We start from the raw sequence: 23408 nt of genomic DNA, 5'->3' as shown, positions 1-23408 counted from the left end.
CAGCTAAATCCACTAGACACTGTTCAAGTGCAGTTAGTCCCTGCATGCATGTTCTTGTTTCAATCTACAAAGTGTTTTTTCCTTTTATAGTCATTAAAATGTTATGTTATGCTGTATTATGTTATAGTTTACAGTCAAAATAATAACATCCCACAGCCTTCCCACATCTTTTTTCGCTCTTATTTCTGTGATGCATTTATGGTGCAGAAGTAAAGTGGTAATCTTCCTTAAGCATCTAGTTAAAAAATAACGTGGCACCTAAACCCACAGTAAAGTTTTTAAAGTGCCAGGCAATATTCTCTGTGAAATATTCACAGTTGTTTTAAGATAGCCTAATTAACGTTGAATTTTAACTGCAGGAGGTTCAGTATATTCAAGCTGAGAGTAGCCTGTGCCTTAAGTTGCTCAATGCTTCTCTCTTAAACCCCTCCCAATCCTTCACACTCTCATCCTACATACATTTCAGTATTCTGTAAAGCTGAAGCGGGTTAAGGTTGACTCTTGCAATAAAGATTTGTATGCTGTTCATCACTTTGTGCGTTGCCTGTTTCCATTTTTTTTCTTTTCTATTTTTTCATTTCAAAAATAGCCGACACTTTTGTGGTACTGCTGGCCTTCTAATTTCATTAACAAATGCTTAAGGGATAAATGAGCTTCACTTTTGATGAGGTCACCCAGAGTATTTAACTAACAACTATTAAGTGCCTGAATTACCCATGGATTGCAATAAATGTTTATAAAACCTGAAAAACATTGTCTTAGTTATAAATGTACATTTAAATATTTTGCATATAAATTTTCATGATCGCATGAACAAGAAATAGAGACAACTGTTTAAATGTTGATTCCACTGTTTCTAAAGTATAAAGTATAAATATATTCTCATTATTATATTTAAACTTACAAACTGTTTATATCTGTGTTTGTAAATTACAAACTAATGTGTACCTAACACCTAATTATACTCAATACTGCGTACTTATATCTAAGTTACCAGCTTGGGTATATTAAACTGTGTCTAATTGGTGTGAAGCCTCTGTATTCACACATTTTGTTATATTTAAATGTTCGGATGGGAAGGGATGAATCACTCCAGAATAAATTTAATGCAAACTAGATGTTTTTAGAACTTTTTTTATTTAAAAGATAATTATTAAAGAAATCCAGGACCGTAATCATTTCTCCAAATGTAAAGCCTGCAAAAATGACAGGTGGTAAAGGTGTGTTTGATTGGTGTGGAACCTATATAACCATATATCACCATTTTTCTCAATAATTCGCGCTGTGAAAATAAAGCAGGAAAAAATCTCTCACAAAATAGTGAAGGTGTTTGTATAATCTTATAAAGTGCATGTGTCAGTTTTGACAAATCTCATATACAGTTGTTTCCTTATCTTGGCAGAAAATGTTTGCACATCAGATATGTTTGCATCTGCTGCTGTAAATGTAAACATTTATTCCTAACATGAGAATATGCAGATATTTTTCCTAAAAGGCCTTTACATACAAACAGTGCATGGATGTATACAGATAGAGCACCTTAAGCTGCATTCTAATTCTGAAGTACAGACATGTTTACATTTATTTTGCTTTATTTGTGCAAATTATGCAGAGTAATGACAATTGCTCTCTTCCCATTAATTTGATCAGATATCCACTTTATCTTCATTTAAGCCCATATTTTCTTCCCTTATTTGCTGTTTCTCTGTCTGTTCACATCACCTGTGCCTGCCTCTCTTCCAACAGTTTTGAGGGTTATTCATTCTATCATGTCAGCCAAGATGCTGTCATCTTCCTTCACATCCACTTTGATCTTCTTGCCCACCAGGTTCTGCATGTTCTCTGGAGGGATGCCCTTTGGCTCACCAACCTTCACTGCAAACATGTCCAGGCGGAGCACTGTACCTTTGGAAATGGCCACCTTAGCTATCACTGACTTGCCCAGCTGTGCAGAAAACAAAGAATACAGAAATCACAGTTAGATTAACAATATATAACTACTAAACATTTATCATTTTTATGGGAACAACTTGATCCATCTCACAAATAAGGTATTGCCACGTTGCCAAATGTTGCATAAGTATATGGTTGTATTTTATGGTAATTATAACCTGCTATTACACAACGTGGCACTGAAATTGTTAGCACTATTGTATTATGAAGCTATTTGGTTTGAACATGAGTGTGTTTGCAAGTTCCCACAGTGAGTTTTCTTCCAATGTGCAAGGACATACTTCTTAGGTTAATGATTGATTTTAAATTGATCGTGGATGTGACAGTGTATTGTTGTCTCTCTGTTTGTCCAGGCTGTAACCTGTCTCATGCCCAGTGATGGTAAAGCCCCCTTTGGCAAAATATTCAAAAGGTACTTTAAACGTGATGGATAGACCCTACATGAAGTGAGACTTACTATAAACCTTCTTTTATGCAACAGCAACAAAATGTCTAATTTCTGGCACATATGCACTTAAAGGAAAAAGATAAATATATTTGGAACAGAATAACAGAGAAATGTCTTGTAAAAAGACATGTGAAATGTGTGTAGTTGTACAAAAGGGACCCCAGTAGTGCACTTAGTGCACTTTAATTCAGCTAGGGGGGTCATGTGATTATTGGAGTTTTCTCTGTATTATTATCAGTGTTGGGAAGTAACGGAATACATGTACCGCCATTACGTATTTAAAATACAAAATATGAGGAACTGTATTCCGTTACAGTTACCGTTTAAAAAGGTGGTATTCAGAATACAGTTACTTTGCTGAAATAAAGGGATTACACGGCGGTACTTTCCTGTTTCATATGTTCGGCTATGCCCTTTCTATTTTTGGTTTCCACGCCTCAAACAAAACACGCATTAAGAGGCTCTAATGCCTGTGTCTCAATCTCGCTGCCCATGTCACCCCTACTTGCGGCTCGCATAATGACATGAAGAAATATTTTAAAAAATTATTCACAAAAATTATTTAATATGAAGCCAATAGACAGAGTGTTACATGCATAGCCCTAAAGAATGTAAGTAAGTAAGTAAAGTTAATTTATTAAGCGCTTTTCATAGACAGGTAGTCACAAAGCGCTGTACAGTAAGATTAAAATAAACAGTATGATAAATAGCAAAATGCACAATATACACAATATAATAAATAATGTAGCTTCATGGGCAGTGTAGTCCGTGCTACAGGGAGAATGGACTACCATACCCGTTATGTGTCTGTGAGCGAGGGAGGGAGAAAAAGGAAAAGTGCGAGTTGTCACCGACCAGAAACGGGAGCTGGAAGCATGCAAATATAATAATAACCACTGCAGCCAAAAAGAGTGCCTGACGAGCCCAGTTGTAAGTAAGCTATTAAGACTCGACTGTACACTGTGTTCGTGTTTTCCTCCCAAACAATAAGTTCAGTTGGAGCAGCCTTTCAACGCCTCTCTCTGTCTCTCGCTAGCAAAGTTGACCCAGACAACAAAGTAAAGCTAGTTTTCAGCTACGAGCCCAACACGAACCCGACGTATTAGCCAGAGGTCCCTTTACTACGGTTTGGAGACGCGAACCCGTTTTATATATGCGCGGAATAGTTTTCGATAGGAGAGCGCTGCAAAAAGTGCAGCCTTACCTAATGTCACCCTACTGTTACTTATTTTATATTAAGATTTAAAAATCTAGTCGGTATTGGTATGGCGAGTAACCTTCAGTAAAAGTCATAATTCACACAGCAATAGTACATTCATGTAGTTGTAAAAAGCACGATAATATAATAAGTAATCCAAAGTATTCAGAATACGTTACTGTCATTGAGTAACGTAACGGAATACGTTACAAAATACATTTTGGGGCATGTATTCTGTAATCTGTAGTGGAATACATTTTAAAAGTAACCTTCCCAACACTGATTATTGTAGGGTTATTTACCTTATAATATAATGTGCCTTGAGGCAACTGTTGTTGTGATTTGGTGATATATAAATAAAACTGAATTGAATTAAATTAATGAAGTGGCACTTGTGAGTAACTTGTGAGAAATAATAAAAGATCAAGCTTGAAATGCAGACTTCCAGTCTCAACTTTTACCTTTTTGCTAAATTTCCTCCTAAATGAATCAAACTAACCTTATCATGGCAGGTCTTCTCACATGGCAACATTTGCTTGACTGGTGATCCCATTGCCGTCTCCACCAGTCGGATTGCTCGGACCAGCTCTGCCAGCTCGGAAGGCTCCAGGGATGCCTCATGGTCATTTCCCTTCCAGGTCTTATCTAGGGTCACATGGCGTTCCACAACTTTTGCTCCCATTCCCACAGCAGCCACAGTGATGTAGATGCCTTGCTCGTGTCCAGAATATCCAATTGGAACATCTGGAAATTCCTCCTGGAATGTCTTCCAGAAAAAATAGACATCTAAGCACAGGGGGTACACAAACACTGGTTTCTCAAGTCTTTCATTGGCAGGTTCCTTCTCTCTAGAAAGGAGTACCTACAAAACTTGGTGATAGTGTAAGATGACACTGTAATATCATATAACATTTAAAGAATGGATTTGAAGTTAAGTAACTGTTGAGCTAAATGTTGTGTTAGCTTGTTGACAAAAAGATGTGGACTTTAGATGTTTAAAAAAATCTTGACTTTCTTCATATCAACTACAATGACCTGCTCTATTAAGGTGGTTAATGAGTCTTCATCTCTGGCAATGTGCCATGTATGAAGAGATGGAAAAACAATCCCACACCCTGCCTCTCCAGTACATTCCATTTCATATGACTTTTAGTTTCCTTTGGGACTCTTCACCATATTCCAGAGAGAATTTTCTTTATTGTTTAGACAGTTTAAAACCTTCTCAGCAACAACAGTGATGTGATTACTTGAATGGACACAACACTGGTCACTAACTGGTCCAGCTGGAAACTGCCAAGGCTCCATAGACCCTTGATCTGCTGTTTTCAAGGATTTCCTCTTTCAGCAAACCAAGGTACATTTGCTTTTTGTAAGAGCATTTAATGATCTGCATAGCCATTTAAATGATAGTATAGACAGTAGGATATATAATGTGGCATCTGTTTGGCATTAGTAACTTTAAGAAGGTATGTTTCAGAAGGCATGCTACAGTCGATCCTTATAACAGGCTAAGCTAGCATACATTTGGGCAGCCTTTTCCTTAATTGCACTAAACTGCAAAATCTGTATCGTTAATGATAGGACCAATTAATGGTATAATTGCAGAAAAAAAATAAATCTTTAAAAAGGCACTAGAGATTAAACTTTTTGCAAAGAGTCAAGTGCAAAGAGCCTAAACTGCTCAGTACCAGAGCAGAACAACATCGAAGTTCATGGAAATCTAAAAGATAGGGCAGAGTAAAGAAAACACTGGATTTATTTTATAAACTGTTGATAAGAATTTAACAATTCCATTATCGATATCACTTATTGCTTCTCACTGGGTTCTCAGTGACTCCGATTTGAGAATGACAACCAGTACTAAGCAACATATCAAAGACATTACATTCACGCAAATTAATTGTATGCTTTGGGTCAAATGTTTGTGGATGTTGGAGACATTTCCCATATTTGTTGTGATCAGTATTGAGGTCGTTACTTTAAAAAAAAGAGTTATAATTACACATATTGCACAGAAAACTGATTTGAAAACTGATTACTATACCTTTCTAATGTGACGATGTTGTCTCTTGTTGTTGCCCCTGGCTCTCTTTCTCTCTCTTTCCCTCCTGCTCTGTTCCTGTGCTACTGCGAGTGTAACTACCACCCCTCCCCCCTCTGCTCAGCGCAAGCACAAGGCTCACATGCTGAGTGAAGCAGAAAAAAAAGTGCGAGAGAGAGGGAGAGAGAGAGGGTGATCGAAAGAAAAAAAGAAGAAGCAAAGAGCCGGCTCGCATCGTTCACTTCAAAGATCCAGCTCTAAGAGCCGTTTCGTTTGCGACCGACACTTCACTAATAATCATAGAACCAGGGTTTTAATAGCAGGGTTTTAATAGTTTTGCAATTTTCATTAGTTTTTATTTTTATTTAGTTTTGACTGAAGATTTTCAATTTTATATCAGTTTTAATTAGTTTTTACCAATTGTTTGCTAGTTTAGTTTAGTTTTTTTTTTTTTTGAAAATCCTTAGTTTCAGTTTAGTTTTGATTAGTTTCAGTTATAGTTTTAGTTGTGTTTGCAATAATTAAGTGTAACAAAATCCCAGTTTCATCATATCAGTTATGCTCTTCTGCTTATCCTTGGGTATGTTGCTATTCCAGCTACCATACCCTGGACAGGTCGCCTGTCTGTCGCAGGGCTAACACGCAGAGACAGACAACTCACATTCCCACCTATGGGTTCTTTAAATAAATAAATAAATAAATTAGGGCAGATGAACAACCACTGATACCAGGCAACTATAAAAGGTATATCTTGGCCCCAATGAGACTATTAACTCTTGCAGCAGCGGCTGTTCGTAATTTTGGTTCAAGTGAATTGATAAACTTTTTGAAGGCAATTGACTCACACAGTTATGTAGATATCCCAGTCCTGTTGTCTCGTGATGCATCACGCTGCCTTGCCTGGGGTTAGCTTCTGTTTCTGGGGATGAGGGTTGAGTGTGCTCCCTTACCTTCTCAAGGTAAGCTAGGTTAGCCTTCTTGTGCGAGCTTTTCAAGTGCACTTTAAGGTTTGTGGGATTTTTTTCCCTTTAGAAATGTCCCTCATAATTTGTCTCTTTCCACTACAAGACACTTGCTTTATCCAAAACACACTCATATTCAAAGTAATCCCAAATTGGACTCTGGCGCTTTCTCCCGACTTTTCCTGACATGAGCAGCAACACAGACGACTCGACTAACGTACTTGCCACCTGCTGACATAATGAGTCACAGCAAGAAAAAAACCTGGAAACTAAACTTCATTTTCACCCTTGACTACTGTATGGCACGCACACATCAACGAAAACTAAACACATTTTTGCTATAAATTCAGTTAATTTTAGTTAGTTTTGTTAACACACATTACAGTTTTAGTTAGTTTTCCTTTTTTCGCAAAGTCTCGTTTTTATTTTTATTTCCGTTAACGAAAATGTTTTTTCACTTCTTGTTTTCCTCATTTCGTTAGTTTTCGTTAACGATAATAACCTTGCATAGAACATGATGACTGAGTATGAGGAAATTATTCTATTACCTTGATCACACTGAGGTTGACCTCTTTAGGATCCAAAGGGTAGGCGCTGGTGCATTGCAGGAGGGTGAAGTTCTGCTTGTGCTCCTTTACTGTCTTGTAGACACGGCGTATGGTTTCCATGGACTGCATCCCAGTGGATATCACCATGGGTCGCCCTGACAATGACATATGTATTATGTAATCCAATATACTGTTCAGAGGGGGAAGAATGTAAGGTGTGTAGTTAAATTTAATAATGAAAATTAGCTCATCATAACAGGGCAGACAAACAAAACTTACAGATTCAGAATAAAAGAGAAAATTCAGGTGATATTTAGAAATAACATATCAGTGTAGCAGTATTTGTAATTTTTTTATGTTGTCATGTTGTTGTACTTTTAATGCTGCCCACTATTTCAGCGCTCAAATGAAGTCTCTATCAGAGAGCTCTTTTTTTTTTTTTTTTTTTACAAGGGACTACTCCCACAAGGTGGGATCAGCTATAAAATGCACTGCACACTGCAGACTTGTTGTTTCCCACGACAGTTTAGGTAAGAGCGATTTGAGGTTACTCGCAAAATGCCTTGTACCTTTTTTGGCGGTTTTCTCCAGATATGGAAAGTTGTTCGCGTCACACGAGGCAACTTTGAAGAAGGGCACATCCAGCTCATGAAGGAACTCCACAGCCATCTATGGATATCAGATACATATATACACTGAAAAATTCAAACATATAACCAAAGAATGCTAAAATGTATATATCAGGCATAATGGCTTCATTGTGTCTCAGCACTGAGTGTGCAAATCTCCTGAGAGCTACAGGAAGGATGGAACATTATCCTGCAAAAGATATTGCCTTTGGCCCATATCTCTCATAGGTGTTCAGATAGGTTATGGTGTCTGTATAGGTCATAGCATTCGATTCACATCATTTTCTCAAATTATTGAGTGATTCCTTGTGCTGTGTGGAGTGGAGTATTGTTATCTTGGAAGAGACCATGACGACAAGGACAGAGGATAAAGGTAATTATTGACATCAACTTTGTATTGATTTGTATTAAACCTTGATTTTGTGTCCACTTAACCCCGTGGTGGGGTTTTACAAAATTTTAAATTTCCCCCACAACACAATAGAACCACTTGATCTCCTGACTGGAATGGCTTAAGTATATAGGTTTTTCTTTCTAGTTTGTAACAGTGGGTAGTTTTTTTTCTTTCTTCGATTGCAAGTGTGAGAATTATGCATCAATACTCAGCACATTGTTGAGTACCACACTGTCCCTGTGGATTGAAGTGAAAGTCATTGCACACACATAGTTCCCGGGATTAATTTTTTCTTATACCTCATCCATGCCAGAGGCGGTGAGATAGATGCCGACTTCATCTGCATACTTTTTTAGTTCCCTGTATTGATCATGACTGAACTCCAAGTGACGCTTGTGATCACCGTATGTTTTCCCCCAGGAGTGCTTTGAATTGTAAGGGCGCTCCAGGGCTCGCTTGCTGAATTTGTACTCTAATTCACTTTTCTGGAATTTAGCACAATCGGCACCACAGTCCTAAGAAGAGAAGAGAAAAGAAGTATGTTTTAAATAATATTCGTTAAAAGCTCTTTAAGAAAAAAAATTCATTTAATTTACCTTTGCCATCTTGATCATTTTTTTAGCAATCTCAATGTCTCCCTGGTGGTTTTGTCCAATTTCAGCAATGATGAAACACGGATGGGAGCCACCGATCATTCTGCCCGGACATAGTGCAAACTGAAGAGGCATGCTGCTAACACACAAATTGAACAAATGATTCAAATTCAGAGTGGAATCTTGTAAATTCAGAGATTGCAAACGACCAAAGCGTCCGAGTTGCGAGAGGACAGGAAGTGGTTACTGCTGTATGTTGTACTTTATACCCCCGAGGTACCGCCTCCAGAAACTTTTTTTTTTTAGGACACATAGGCAATAATTAATATTTACTTATCCCTGCCTTAACCTAAACCATATCTTAACATTATAAAATCATAACACCAAGTTTGAACACTTTACAATAAATTATATTTTGTATCATTTCTGTATTTATCTGGGATTTTTTAAGCTGGACACCAATCAGATCTATTGTAATTCTTTTAATGCTGCTGACAGTTTGCTCTTTATATTTGCTCATGGAAAAATCGATTTTAAAAAATCTGTGTAATTTTACATAAATATGAGCAATGTTTCTAATGGCTGTTGGCTTTGTTGTAGCTAACGAGGTTATCAGATGGAAGGTCACATGCTTTTAACCGCTGCTTTCTCTTTCACTGTTTAGCCCAGAATTGTTTTAGTCATTTAATTTTAAGCAATTTCTTTTTTAGATAAGTCTTAAATCTCAAACAATTCTTTAAAGTCAAATTGAATCCAAACATTTTCATTTTATCTGAACAAAATCTTTAAAAAAATATTCAAAAATGAATTTTCCACAATTGATTTTCCATCATTATCAGAGTTTTTTAAGCCACAATATCTACCGACATGTGTTCATTGCTGCCTGCAATATGCGCTTTAAACAGAAAAACAAAAATTAATTGTGTTGATGTTTTCATAAGCCGTGAATGTTATCATAAAATGTCCTCTATAAGTCCTCTTCAGTTAAACACTTTCATCAGACAGACTTATCACCACCTTAGGTGTCCTATCACATAAAATTCAAGACTTACAAATAAGAAAAGAAATTTAGTAATTGAACAAAACACATTTTCCATAATATCATAAAATTTCAGGTTATGAAAATGTTGTAACAACATCATCTAGTTAAAGAATGACAGGAGAGCCAGGTTCATTTAAATTTTAATGATATACAAATGAAATACAGTTGGTAGTGTCAAGAGAATGAGTTCATTGTGTTCAAATGTTCTCCATAGTCACAGGATCTCCATCCAGTAGAGATACTCTGGGGGTTTTTTGCATCATGAATGTTCAGCAATTGTGTGATGCTAGTATTTAGTGATTACAAAAATGTGCAATGTTTCCAACACTTTTTGGAACCTACAGATTACCAGAAGTTAGAGTTAATAGTCTCTGAGATATTCATCCTCAAACATTTCCTGAGTGTTCAGTGTGTGAAAGAAAGGCCAGTGGGTCAACTGACCATTTATCATAAAAATATATTTTTTAAAGTATTAGATATATGAAGCTAAAATTTCACAGCACTCATTATGCATGTTAAAAATTGATACCATTATTTTTTTTATGCGAATTTGAGACCGTTGAGCAGATGGCATGTGCTGAGACGGAACTACTTTTTTTTAAAAAAATTTTGTTACAGCGTATTCACCTGGAACAGACTGTTAAGTGGACAGCTGTATTAGCTTTTGGGTGTAGTAAACATATACCTTAAACGAAGAAAAGAGTTTATGATATGCAAATATTTTCCCAGTTTTATAATGGTTGTACCCCTTAACATGCAATGTAACTGTCTATAATCGGAATTAAGCTATTTAGACCTATATTTAAGAGAGAGGTCCAAAACTCAACCAGTAATAAAGACCACTCTGGATAATAAAATATACTTTTCGCTATTGTTATCTTTTTACTTCATATTAAAAGTCTTATATGGCAACATCAATTTCTTGACAAAATGCTTGCTTATTTTAATTATATCAACAGCTTTAAAACTGCTGTTGTTTTACATTTATAGAAATTATATAAATGTATTTATAAATGAAATATTATATAGAAAACATAATATAAAAAGAAAAATAAAGTGAACAGTTTAGTATATTTTAAATTTACTATTATTATCACTTAAACACAATTTTAATACTCTCCATTGTTTTACTTTACATGGGCTGTCTCACTGTCTGACATGTTAGGGGATTTAGATATCAAAATCTGAAAGAATTTATATTTTATGAATCCACAGAAAAATATTTCAAACAAAAAATGTTTCATAGATTAAACCCCTAGAATGATTTGCTTGAAGTAAATTAAAAATATTTATAATATTATGCATATAATGTCCGTGACCAACATGCCTAGCACTGTGTATTCACCCTGTATTTCTGGAAATCAGTAATAGGTTGGACCTTTTAAGTAAGGCTATGCAACACCTATTAGTAAGCTGAGAGAATGTATCTCTGTTTTTCTCCCAGATCATGTACTGGCACACTATATAGCTGAATTGTTTCTCTGTAAGAGTGTCACACACATATCTGTTCCCAGGATAACATCGGAAAAGATTTATAAAAAAAAAAAAAGGCTCAGGAAGATTGCCCTGACAAGCACTCACATAGACGTTCACTGTGTATGCTATTGCTCCCCTCCAAGTAAATAAACACGCTGGAACTCACTAATCTGTCTCACTTTATAAGGCAGTTTTTCTAACTTTAAGTCAGCAATTACTATTTGTCATGCTCAACTAGCACAGAAAGACTACAAAAAGGATTTTTAACATGTTTAAAAAATTGTTTAAAATTAAAATTACATAAAATATCAGGTTATGCTGTAAATAACGGTGACAAGGTTGAAATGTTATACTTTAACACCAGTCTAAAACCTGCCACAATTGAGACCATGCCGCATGCAACAGTAGCAAATTGATGTGGCTTTATATTTGTCATTAAACCAAACAATGAGATAAGCTTATCTCGCCAAGATTTTTTTTATCTGTACCTATAACTCTTGAAATTAGTTATAGGTACAGGCCACGATTGCTGCGCCACCGTCGCAGCACACATCACCAACATATTTCCATTCGTGGCACTTCTGTTATTATAGTACATGTGCAGTATGGCAATGTCCAAACTGAAAGGCAGGACGGGAAAGGAAAAATAAAGAAAAAGGAACAGGAGAGAAAAAGGAAGAATGTATAATAAAAGCATAGAGCAAAAATAGAAAAGTGCAATGAATCGCCAACAGCTGCGCTTTTGTTTTTTTTTTAACAGGGATTCATATGGACATGTTGCACGCAGCCCTTTCCAGGAATAGCCGTCCCTTCCTGGAACTAATTTCAAGAGTTACAGGCACACAAAAAAGTGTTGCAGAGATAAGCCTATCTCAGGATTCAAGATTCAAGAAGTTTATTATCATGTACACAGCAAAACACAAATGGTTACGCAGAGTAATGAAAATCTTACTTTGCAGGTTCCCTTCACAGAACTAAAAGTAAAGTAATAAATAAGTAAAACCAGTGCTTTGTAGCACTTGTAGCTTATGTGTGGGTGTAATCAGAATTTAAAGTGGAAGTAGTTGCAACACTGCCACAGTGATAATATATAAAGAGCATGCAATATTAAGGTGTTTATGTAAAGATATGTACAAAATTGCAAATTTACAGTTATGGATAATTACAGTTCGACACTAAGTCAGTGATTCAGTAGCCTGATGGCCTGTGAAGAGAAGCTATTTTTTAATCTGGTTGTCCTTCCTCTCACACTCCTGTAGCGTCTGCGAGTGGCTCCAGCAGAAAAAAAATCCCCTCTGGCTCCTATGGGCGGTCTATCCTTCAAGCTCGCGTCCTCTACCAGAGGCCTGGGAGTTTGAATGTCCTGCGCAGTATCTTAGCTGTTCCTAGGACTGCGTTTTTCTGGACAGAGATCTCTGGTGTTGTTCCTGGGATCTGCTGGAGCCACTGGCTACCTTCACCCTCCACGTCTTCTCCAGCTCTTCTCTGAGCCCTTGGTATTTCTCAAGTTTTTCATGTTCCTTCTTCCTGATGTTGCTGTCATTCGGAACTGCTACATCAATCACTATAGCCATCTTCTTCTGTTTGTCTACCACCACTATGTCCAGTTGGTTAGCCACCACCATTTTATTTGTCTGTATCTGGAAATCCCACAGGATCTTAGCTCGGTCATTCTCCACCACCCTTGGAGGCGTCTCCCATTTTGACCTCAGGACTTCCAGGCCATACTTGGCACAGATGTTCCTGTACACTATGCCGGCCACTTGGTTATGGCGTTCCATGTATGCCCTGCCAGCTAGCATCTTGCACCCTGCTGTTATGTTCTGGATTGTCTCAGGGGCATCTTTACACAGCCTGCACCTGGGGTCTTTTCCGGGTGTGATAGACCAGCCTCTATGGAATTTGTGCTCAGAGCTTGCTCCTGTTCTGCCATGATTAGTGCCTGTGTGCTGTCTTTCAGTCCAGCTTTGTCCAGCCACTGGTAAGATTTCTGGATAACAGCCACTTCCTCTATCTGCCGGTGGTACATACCGTCCAGGGGCCTGTCCTTCCATTATGGTACCTCCTCTTCCTCCTCTTTGTTGGATTTATAAACATACATATATATATGTGGCCTTGCATATGTAACAGGTGTATTATTGTTGTGTATTTAACATGTTTTAATGCTTTGTATCTTGTTCTATTTAATTTCAACAAGTCCCTAAAAGCAGTCAGTGATCACTGTCGGCCTCTCTCGGTTTTTATTACCGTTAATCATTTGAAAGCTCAGGTTTTAAAACCTTACGATGTAAATACAGCCCAGCCCATGCAGCAGTATATTAATGACTAACCTCGTATTGTCGATGGGTTATCTCAGTTGTTCTCGTGACTAAAGTTCGGTTCGTTTACAGCATCCTGCCACATGATTGGATTTGTGCCTAACCTTCGGGAGCCCTCAAATTAGCTTTTATCGAGTGGAAAAAGGTTAGCATTCATCCTCCAGCTTCACTATTATCCTAACATAGCTGTGTCGCTAGCGATCACATAGCACATCATTATATACCAGCTAGTCCAACTTCAGTAACCCTTCAAAAGTCACCGCTGTTTACTTTCCTGTCTTCATTTATGTCGGAAGTGATAGCCGACATAAATGATACAGTGATACAGACATGTTTATATTTATATTTATTTCGCTTAATTTGTGCAAATTATACAGGGAAGACACTTCCTCTCTTTCCGTTAATTTTATCAGATACAAACTTCATCTTCATTTAAGTCCATTATTTGCTGTTTCTCTGTCTGTTCACATCACCTGTCCAATTTCTTTCTACATTTTCTAACCCTCTCTATCTGCCTGCCTCTTTTCAACAATTTTGGAAATTTTTTTATTCTATCACGTCTGCCAAAATGCTGTCATCTTTATCCATGTCCACTTTGATCTTCTTGCCCACCAGGTTCTGCATGTTCTCTGGAGGGATGCCCTTTGGCTCACCAACCTTCACTGCAAACATGTGAAGGCAGAGCACCGTACCTTTGGAAATGGCCACCTTAGCTATCACTGACTTGCCCAGCTGTGCAGAAAACAAAGAATATAGAAATCACAGGTAGATTCATAACATGTAAATAATAAACATTTGTCATTCACAACTTGATCCATCTCACAAATAAGGTATTGCCATGTTGCTAAATCCTATCTATGGAAACGTTTAGTTTTTGCTTTTGTTTTTTTTGACAAAATAAAATTTATATACCATACGTATATAAATGGCACTGAAAGGGTTAGCACTATTATAGTATGAAGATATTTGGTCTGAACATCACTGTGTCCTTTTTCTGTGTTTGCAAGTTCCTGCAGTGAGTTTTCTTCCAAAGTGCAACAACATACTTTAATTATTGATTTTGAATGACTGCGGATGTTACGGTGCGTTGTTGTCTGTCTTTATGTCTGTTAATTGTGACGCACTGGGAACATTTCCAGGCTGTAACCTGCCTCTTGCCCTGTGATGGCTGGAAGAGACACAAGAACATTGTGACAGAAAATTCAAAAGGTACTTTAAAAATTGATGGATGGACCCAACTTTATAATAAGTCTAATTTCTGGCACATATACACTTAAAGGAAAAAGATAAATACATTTGCAGCATAACAGAAAAACAAAGAAATGACTTGAAAAAAAAATGAACTCAAAGAATTTGTATTAAGAGAAGTTCATTAAGTTAAAAAGAAAATGTGGTTGCATAAAAGGGACCTGTAATTTTCAAGTACACTTTAATAAAGGCAGCAGACCATCAAAGATGATGAAACCCTGACTTCCAGTCTCACTCTTCTTCCAAAAATACTGGGCAATACATTCTATGTGAGGAATATCATTTATGTCTTGCCTCTGTATTTCAAATTCAATGCCACCAGTTTCTTATCAGAGTTTTCATGAAAAAAAAAAATGCTATAGCTGCCTCATACTATAAAAAGCTGATTCCAATGCTACATGGGAAAAAAAAGTTTGTGTAACTATGATTCTTGTAAAAAAAAAAAAATCTATCACTATCAATCTATCCTGAATGACCATTGTATGACTGTAACGGTCATACAATACAGTGGTCACACATAATCACACAATTTAACATCTAAACATAAACTCTGAGTGTAGTTACTCCTCAACAAAAACACTGGTTTTGTCTAGTCTTTCATTGTCAGGTTTCTTCTGTCCAGACAACAGTACCTTACAAAGCTTTGTGATAGTGTAACATGATACTCTAATGTCATATAACATTTAAGGAATGGATTTAGCTAACTGTTGAGCTAACCTAGACTTTGATGTTTAAAAAAAAGACATATAAAATGGTATCTTGACTTTCTTCATTTTAACGTCAATAACCTGCTCCACTAATGTGGTTAATGTGTCTTCATCTCTGGCACTGTCCCATGGAAGAAGAAGAAGGAGAAATGCAAAAACAAACCCACAACCAACTGTCGGCCTCTTCAGTACATTCCATTTTGTGGATCAAATGATAGTATAGACAGTAGAATGTGGCAACAATTTGGCATTAGTAACTTTAAGAAGGCAGGTTTAAGAAGGCATGCTGAGCCAATCGACCTTTATAACAGGCAAAGGTAGCACTCGTTTTGGCATTTTTTGAATGCAGAAAACGAAATTTTTTTATTTTTAATAATACAAGCTAATGGTATAATTGTAGAGGAAAATAAGTCTTTAAAAAAGCACCAGAGACTAATGTGTTTCTAAAGAGTCAAGTACAAAGAGCCCAAACTGCACAGTACTAGAGCAGAACAATGTCAAAGTTATGGAAATGTATAAATTAGGGCACAGTAAAAACATGAGATTTGTTTTATACATTGCTGGTCTGTAGCTGACAGTTGATACCTAAGGTCAGGGTGCCCAATCCCAGTCCTCAAGAGCTACTGTCCTGCAGCTTTTAGATGGGTCCTTGTTCCAACACACCTGAATCAAATAAATGGACAAGATAAGATAACCTTTATTAGTCCCACGCATGGGAAATTGTTTATCAGGCTTTTGCCAAACTTGATGGCATGCTGAAGAGGTAATCAAACCATTTGATTCAGCTGTGATGGAGTAGGGATGCATCTAAAAGCTGCAGGACAGTAGCTCTCGAGGACTGGGATTGGGCAGCCCTGCTTAACGTCTTGCAATGTTCACATTGTAACAGTTTGTGAACTGTCTTTCATTATCTGAGAAGGCACCACAGAACCACCATGAGTAGCTGTCACCAAGGACAGTGTTAATCTGAATGGTGAAACTGAAGGCTGTGAAACGTTTGGGGAAAGTTCTAACACCTATCCTAACATCAATAAAACTTTCCCATGCAACAGTTGGTTTTCTGCCTCAACAGGGAGAGTGAACATTCCCTTGTTTACTGCTACGTGCTACAATAAAAGCACATAATCTGTCATCATGATGACTGAGCGCACACCTTGATCACACTGAGATTGATCTCTTTAGGGTCCAAAGGGTTGGGGAATGTTGCCTGAAAGGATTACCTTTTTTGTAACATGAATGTTCCCCTGTTTGCTGATATGGATTGCAATAAAAGAACATAATCAGAGAACATGATGACTGAGTATAAGGAAATTATTCACTAATATTACCTTGATCACACTGAGGTTGGCCTCTTTAGGATCCAAAGGGTTGGTGCTGGTGCACTGCAGGAGGGTGAAGTTTTGCTTGTGCTCCTTTACTATCTTGTAGACACAGTGTATGGTTTCCATGGACTGCATCCCAGTGGATATCACCATGGGTTGTCCTGATATTGTATTATGTGATCCAATATACTCTAGATGAACAGGGATGTGGGGTGTGTACTGAAATAAAATAATAAAAATTAGCCCATCATGACAGAGCAGACAAGAAGAGAAGATTCAGGTGGTATTTTTATAAAATTTCAGTTTTGCAGTATTTGTAATTTAGCTGTACATCTTACTGTTGTACTTTTAAATGCTGCCCACAGCTTTCACAGGCAGTCTACATCAAAGATAAAGGGAGCTTCTGTTTTTTTGCCAAGAACTACTCCCACAAGGTGGAATCAGCTATAAAATGCACTGCACACTGCAGATTTGTTGTTTCCCACGTCAGTTCAGATAAGAGTGATTTGAGGTTACTCATGAAAAGCCTGGTACCTTTTTTGGCTGTTTTCTCCAGATATGGAAAGTTGTTTGCATCACACAAGGCAGCTTTGAAGAAGGGCACTAAAACATTTTAGTGTTGAAATATAATTTTATAATTTTAATTATATTATTTTATTTTATTTTATATTTCACAAAATATAAAATAAGCATGACACTTTGGCCTTTTCTACCATCCTACATTTCTGTTTAATCAGTTTTCTGTTTGACATTTATTCAGCTGTGTGAAAACTATAACTTAAATCCCAGCCAAGCTGATTTACTCAGGAATAAATGAAACACTGAAAAAAGCCAAACAATAACATTTTTAGGTTATCTAAGTGACTTACATGTTTAACTTTAGTAGCGAAAGACCGCAGGGTGTCTGAAAACGATGTGCTGGGAATCCAGGCAAAAACCGAGCAAGTATTTGAAGTTTACACACCTACATTCTCGGCTGAAAATTTGTTAAAAGTTTATTTTGTGACCCAGAAAGAGTAATATTTCAAACTCTTTAGCCGCGCTCCTCTGCCATTGCTGCGTTTGAAAAAATACAAATATTATAAACATTTAATTTATTTAATAAAGTATTGAAAAGAGTAATAAGAGTAATATTACAAATAGCTGCCGCCATTGTTGGAAACTGGAATTGGCTGGGCTCTGTATTCTGGGATAGGGTTGGGCCATGAAGGGCCAATCGATCCATCCTTTAAATTCGCGGACATGAAGGACGCATTTGTCGGCTGCATTTGGAACAGCCTTCGAATTGGGACAGCCTTCGTTGGGTCGCTGTGACATTATTGGCCTTCAAATGCAGCCTCCAAAGGATGCAGCCCCTGAACTGAGACACAGCCTCTCTGACTTAACTACTGGCTAAACAGGAAGTGACCTCTGCCCTTACCGTAAACGTACTAAATTAATCGATTATTGTCCAAATGTTAAGTATTAACAGTATACTAATCCTTTATACAAATAGGAAAATGTTAGGAAGATAAAAAATAAAAACATACAAAATTAAAATGGGTTATATGATGATGACTAGATAGATAGATAGATAGATAGATAGATAGATAGATAGATAGATAGATAGATAGATAGATAGGGATGCACATAAGTGGTCCGCAGGTGCGCATTCGCTGTCAAAATTAAAGATGCGTACCAGATAAGAAGTTGCAACGCGCGTTTCGTACATAAGATTTTCTGGAGGAGGACAGACATTTGTTTAGAACTCTTAAAGATGTCGAAGAAGCAAGCTCCTATAAGCAATTACTTTGGTGTTCCTCCACCTCCAAAGAAATGTCAGAAGGAGTCCGAACCCCAAAAGAAGCGCGTATTCTCGGAAAAGTGGTTGCAGGAGGTGAGCTGGCTTCAAACAAATGATGAACGCACAGAGATGTGGTGCAGAATATGCCGTGAAAATCCCACTCTAGCGGACAAAAACAGTGCCTTTTATATGTACGCAAACGCGCGTTGCAACTTCTTATCTGATGCGCGTCTTTTATTTTGACAGCGAATGCGCACCTGCGGACCACTTATGTGCACCCCTGGATATAGATATATATAGTATATATATATATATAGTATGTATATATAAGTCTCTTAACACAACAATGAACTTAACAAAGGTTAACCAATAAACATTATGTTTAGTCCTTACTCTAATCATTTTAGCTGTATGTTAGCTGTCCTTTATTGTCTCTAGCAGAGTCACTGATGAGAAGCCAGGGGCGATTCTAGGATCAGAGCTTTGGGGGTGCTGAGCACCCAGAGAGCTGCCCAGCCAGGCAAGATAAACTTTACTTGTCACGATGAGACTTCTTCCCTGTCTCTGTCAGTCCCTGCATCCTTAAATGTCTCCAGTTCTCCCGAGTTCTCTCTGACTGTCTCCTTGGTGCATTTAAACCCCTGTTCCTCCCTGTCCTCATCGTCTGTTGTCTTCATCTCCATTATCAGTCATCACAATTTCACCATATCTGTGCAAGTCTGTAAATTTCTTTATTAAATCATAAGATTCTTAAATTCATCAAGTCTCTCTGTGCCTGGGTCCTCGTCACAAAACATGACATCATTGTTTTGTACATATTAACACAATTTAATCCCCACGTTTGTGAAGGAAAAGCAAAACACTTTTTTAAAAGGCTGTAACAAAACCATCAAATCTGATAAAGGTTATTTAAATGCTGCAAAAGAAGAATGGATTGGAATAAAAAAAATATATATCCTAACCTTACCCATATGGAAAAGAAATGGTAAAAACTTATAAAAGACTTGCATAAGATGTGGCCTACTTCATATAGTGAATCATATAAGGCTTATATGATTTACTCATGAAAGTGGCCACTTTCTCATTACTTTCATATATTGTTTTAGGAAGTATCCAAAACATACAAGTTTCATTTATATAATTTTTCAAGGGATCTTATATCTGTTTTCACTCTTGTATGCTTTTCATACAAGTTTCACACAAGACAGATACAAACTTTATAAGATTTATATATATCTTTTCCATATGGGTAATTACTGGGGGAAAATGATGAATGATGATCATAGTGAGTAAAAAGTAAACTGAGTGCATTTTTTGGACAGAGGTTCACTTTTAACGTGTATGTATAATATAATACAGATACATAAAAATACACTCCAAAAATAGAGTCCTTGAAATGTACAAATGTACAAAATATTGATTAAAAAAAATTATAAAAATGGAGGCAACTTTGCCTATGGTACAATGTATACAATGTATGAAAAGATCTTTATTGCAGATACTACTATGGCTCTGCAGATTTTTTTCTTTTATTTTAACCTATGTCGCCTCACCTTGAAGTTGGCAAATCTGTCTATCACTTTTTGGTGGTCAACTCTCTCAAGCAGTTTAACAGTTTCTGTTTTGCCTGTTAGTATACCCTGTCTGTTTTCTTACCTGGTTCTTCCTGACCTTTCACTTTCTCCTCACGTTCCCCTCTTTCCTCTCTCCCTCTTTGGACTGACAATCATACACAAATAGATTGTATTCAATTAGATGAAAATATTACATTAATATGAAAAAAAATATTATTAAGATCACTAATAAAAAACAGTCCTCTCTCAGTGTACTTTCAATCAAAAGGCAAATAACCAAACCACATAAACATCGAATAAAAGATATAAATATTGAAACACTGTTCCTTTATTGATGGATCATTTGTTCTTACACTTTTACCTGAATGTTGCTCCTGGGTTTAATATCGACACATGCACATATGACAAAATAACCAGCTTCTCTCATTCCATTTCAAACAGGACAGTGGTAACAACAGCAGGCTACGGACAATTTTAAGTTTTAAATTTTAAATAGGCTGTATAAATTTCAATGGGAGCAACAGGACGGTCAAATATCGCTGATTTTACTACAGAGTAGGACGGATTGTAGGGTAGCAAACATCGTCGGAAAACACGTTTCCAACACTGCAGGTTACCTGGGTGTAATGTTTTTCAGCTAAAAAGAAACATGGTCTGACTCCTACTTAACTATATAAAGAGTAACTGAAGGTGAAATGCAGCTAATATGTCCTGTTTTAAGACAGGCACTTACACCTCCGCTCCGCTGCGTCTCAGCCACCATCGCTCTTGCAGCGACGGCGCTAGAGCCAGAGCAGGGGAGAGTACGGTGGCCCTGAGAGGCCAAACGGACTGCAACTTCAGAAAACACTTGCAAAAAGAAAAATGCTGCAAAAAGAAAAACGCTGCAAAAAGAAAAACACTTGCAAAAAGAAAAATGCTGCAAAAAGAAAAACACTTGCAAAAAGAAAAATGCTGCAAAAAGAAAAACACTTGCAAAAAGAAAAACGCTGCAAAAAGAAAAATGCTGCAAAAAGAAAAACGCTGCAAAAGCACACAAAGCACAACGGAAATAGGAAAAAAGACAACGGAAATGTTTCTGGGGAGACAATACCCGGACGGACCAGTTGCACGAACCAAAACATGCTAACAAGTGCACTGGGAGACACTTCAAAGAAGTGGAGCGGCCAAAGAGTAAACTTTCAAAAGTAAGTTCTGAATATTATGTCACTTATTTATGTGCAAATGTTTAATAATGAGGAACATTAAAACATTACTGTTGGCCACATGCCGGCAAAGTTATGTGACATTAGCGATGTTTGTACTTTCAGCATTTACTTTGTTTTAAAGCCTTTACTTTATACGCCGTTAGATAGTCGACCTTAATCTTACAGAGAATCTGATGATTTTGTGGATAATTAAAGTCAGTCATATATCCACAAACACAACAAGCTGAAAGTCAGTGATGCTGCTCGGTTTGCAGTCCTGAATATGACGGCACAAGCAGGATTCACTGCACTGTTAATGTTAGCTGTGTTATATTGCTGCCTCTGTTCGGTGGTGTCGAGCCAAACGGACTTTAACGTGTGTTTGAACGAGCTGACGGTTCACTCGTTAAGCTGAAAGAAAGATGCTTTAATCACAGGAGTCACACATGTGTCCACTGGACCATCTGGGAACTCTTCTTGTTTAGCACTCGTAATAACACAAACACTAAATCCTCCTTCTCTTGTGCTGTTTTGTAGCAGTGTGTACACCTCAGACTGTCACCTGTCTGTCTGTCCTGCACTCTCTCTCTGTTTCTTTCTCTCTGATTGTGGAATAAAAGTATGAACATGTATTTATAAGTTACACTTGTGTTTGAATCCTGCAGCTTATCACACATTTGATTTCCATGTGTGACGACTGCAAGTGTCCAGAGTGAGGACAGACTGAGGGACCCACTGCTGCACATCATCTGTGAGGCTTTGCACCCCTGATGATCCACCAGGACAAACTCAGCAGTGTGTGAGGAAGAGGAGGAGGAAGAGCCAGCAGCAGCTGACAGATGGAGAGAATAGACAGACTGTTCCCTGTTTGTGAAGGACTGCTAGGAAAGTTTAAAATAACTAATTGTCTGTCCTGAATCAGTCTTATTAGGTAATGTTCAAATAATTTTATCATCCAGTGTTTTCAGTGTGGGAGAAAGTACTCAGGGCCTTCAAGTTACACACTATGAAAGGCAGCAACAAGTTTAATATTCAGAAACCTAAAGTATGTATCAGCAGCAGAATGGAGCTAAAAATAAATGTTTGTTTCAGTTCTATGAAGCTTTGAGTATTTTGGATTAGTAGCACTGCTGTGTTTGTTGCATCATATTGCTGTAATTGTTTATATGCTTTATATATTCTGAGGTAAGTTGATCTATAGTGTTACATCATATTTTATAAGGATGTTATGTGTTTGTGTACTTTCTGCCCAGTTTGACCCATTTAGCAGAAGTCAGCCTGTTTAAGGCTCTGATATCTATTCTGTATAACTTAAAGCAGTTATGACATGGTCTGATTTTCTCACCCAATAAAGGAATATTTAATATTTCAGTCTACTCTTCATTCTATCAGAAACAGTTATCACAGCTCGTACATTTGCTTCTTCCACACATATATATAAGCATTGAGCCAAATTTAGTAATGCCAACATATTAAAAAAAACAATATTTGTCTCTTATATATAATACATCTATATATACACTGTCAAAGATGCTTGTCTTTGAGTGAAGATTTAAGGTGATAGGAAATATAAATAAATGCAACTTGAATCTTTACTGAAGCTCAGTGTTTGGCACAGAGTTCATGTTCACTGCTGTAATAACTAATAATGATTAGTAAAATATTGGCCATATTATATTTACATTACCAAAGTGAGATGACTTTAGTCTCATGAACAACATGAGCTAATTGTTATTTACTAGCTAATCTTAAATGACTGTTCAGTACAGAAATGAAGCCCAAAAATCATCAGCCTCAGATACTTATCAAATCACACAAAGCTCATGTAGAAACAAATGTACAAAATATGTTCTCCTTCATTTCTGTCAAACAAAGCTGTATGAAACGTTTCCAGCTGTTAGTATCATGGTTGCTAGGCAACCTGGGCAGCGCGACGGAGGCTAGACCGTCCCATTTCACGAGCCTACAAGCCGGCCTCAGCGGTC

At 37.2% G+C, this 23408-nt stretch overlaps 2 protein-coding genes and 1 long non-coding RNA gene across 7 annotated transcripts; 1 reads left to right on the top strand and 2 right to left on the bottom strand.

The window, feature by feature from the left end:
• Positions 1-1118: 1118 nt before the first annotated feature.
• LOC100695847 (sialic acid synthase) lies at positions 1119-9190 on the bottom strand. The gene is made up of 6 exons (XM_003449950.5): positions 8770-9190; positions 8473-8688; positions 7720-7819; positions 7151-7305; positions 4099-4365; positions 1119-1945 (listed from the first exon to the last, which is right to left on the bottom strand). Exons 1-6 carry the CDS (start codon positions 8899-8901, stop codon positions 1760-1762), a joined length of 1056 nt encoding a protein of 351 aa, XP_003449998.1. The 5' UTR covers positions 8902-9190; the 3' UTR covers positions 1119-1759.
• On the bottom strand, positions 1119-20361 carry LOC102076430 (sialic acid synthase). Of its 2 annotated transcripts, XR_003220415.1 has the most exons (4): positions 20319-20361; positions 16886-17098; positions 14076-14334; positions 1119-1722 (listed from the first exon to the last, which is right to left on the bottom strand). XR_003220415.1 is itself a non-coding variant. In XM_025907874.1 (3 exons), exons 1-2 carry the CDS (start codon positions 17030-17032, stop codon positions 14149-14151), a joined length of 333 nt encoding a protein of 110 aa, XP_025763659.1. In that variant the 5' UTR covers positions 17033-17882; the 3' UTR covers positions 1119-1722; positions 14076-14148. The 2 variants fall into 2 exon arrangements, 1 of the variants encoding a protein (XP_025763659.1); XM_025907874.1 differs by lacking the exon at positions 20319-20361 and having other exon boundaries at positions 16886-17882.
• On the top strand, positions 4379-15427 carry LOC112847093 (uncharacterized). 4 transcript variants are annotated; one of them, XR_003220419.1, is made up of 3 exons: positions 7789-8152; positions 13675-13747; positions 14218-15427. It is a non-coding gene; the product is annotated as an uncharacterized LOC112847093 (long non-coding RNA). The 4 variants fall into 4 exon arrangements; XR_003220418.1 differs by lacking the exons at positions 7789-8152; positions 13675-13747 and adding an exon at positions 4379-4953; XR_003220417.1 differs by lacking the exon at positions 13675-13747 and having other exon boundaries at positions 7798-8152.
• Positions 20362-23408: the final 3047 nt, after the last annotated feature.

This window comes from Oreochromis niloticus, linkage group LG6, assembly GCF_001858045.2.
Source record: "Oreochromis niloticus isolate F11D_XX linkage group LG6, O_niloticus_UMD_NMBU, whole genome shotgun sequence".
NCBI classification, from domain to species: domain Eukaryota; kingdom Metazoa; phylum Chordata; class Actinopteri; order Cichliformes; family Cichlidae; genus Oreochromis; species Oreochromis niloticus.
The sequence above is the reverse complement of the archived record's forward strand: the minus strand, read 5'-3'. Positions and strand labels throughout refer to the sequence as shown.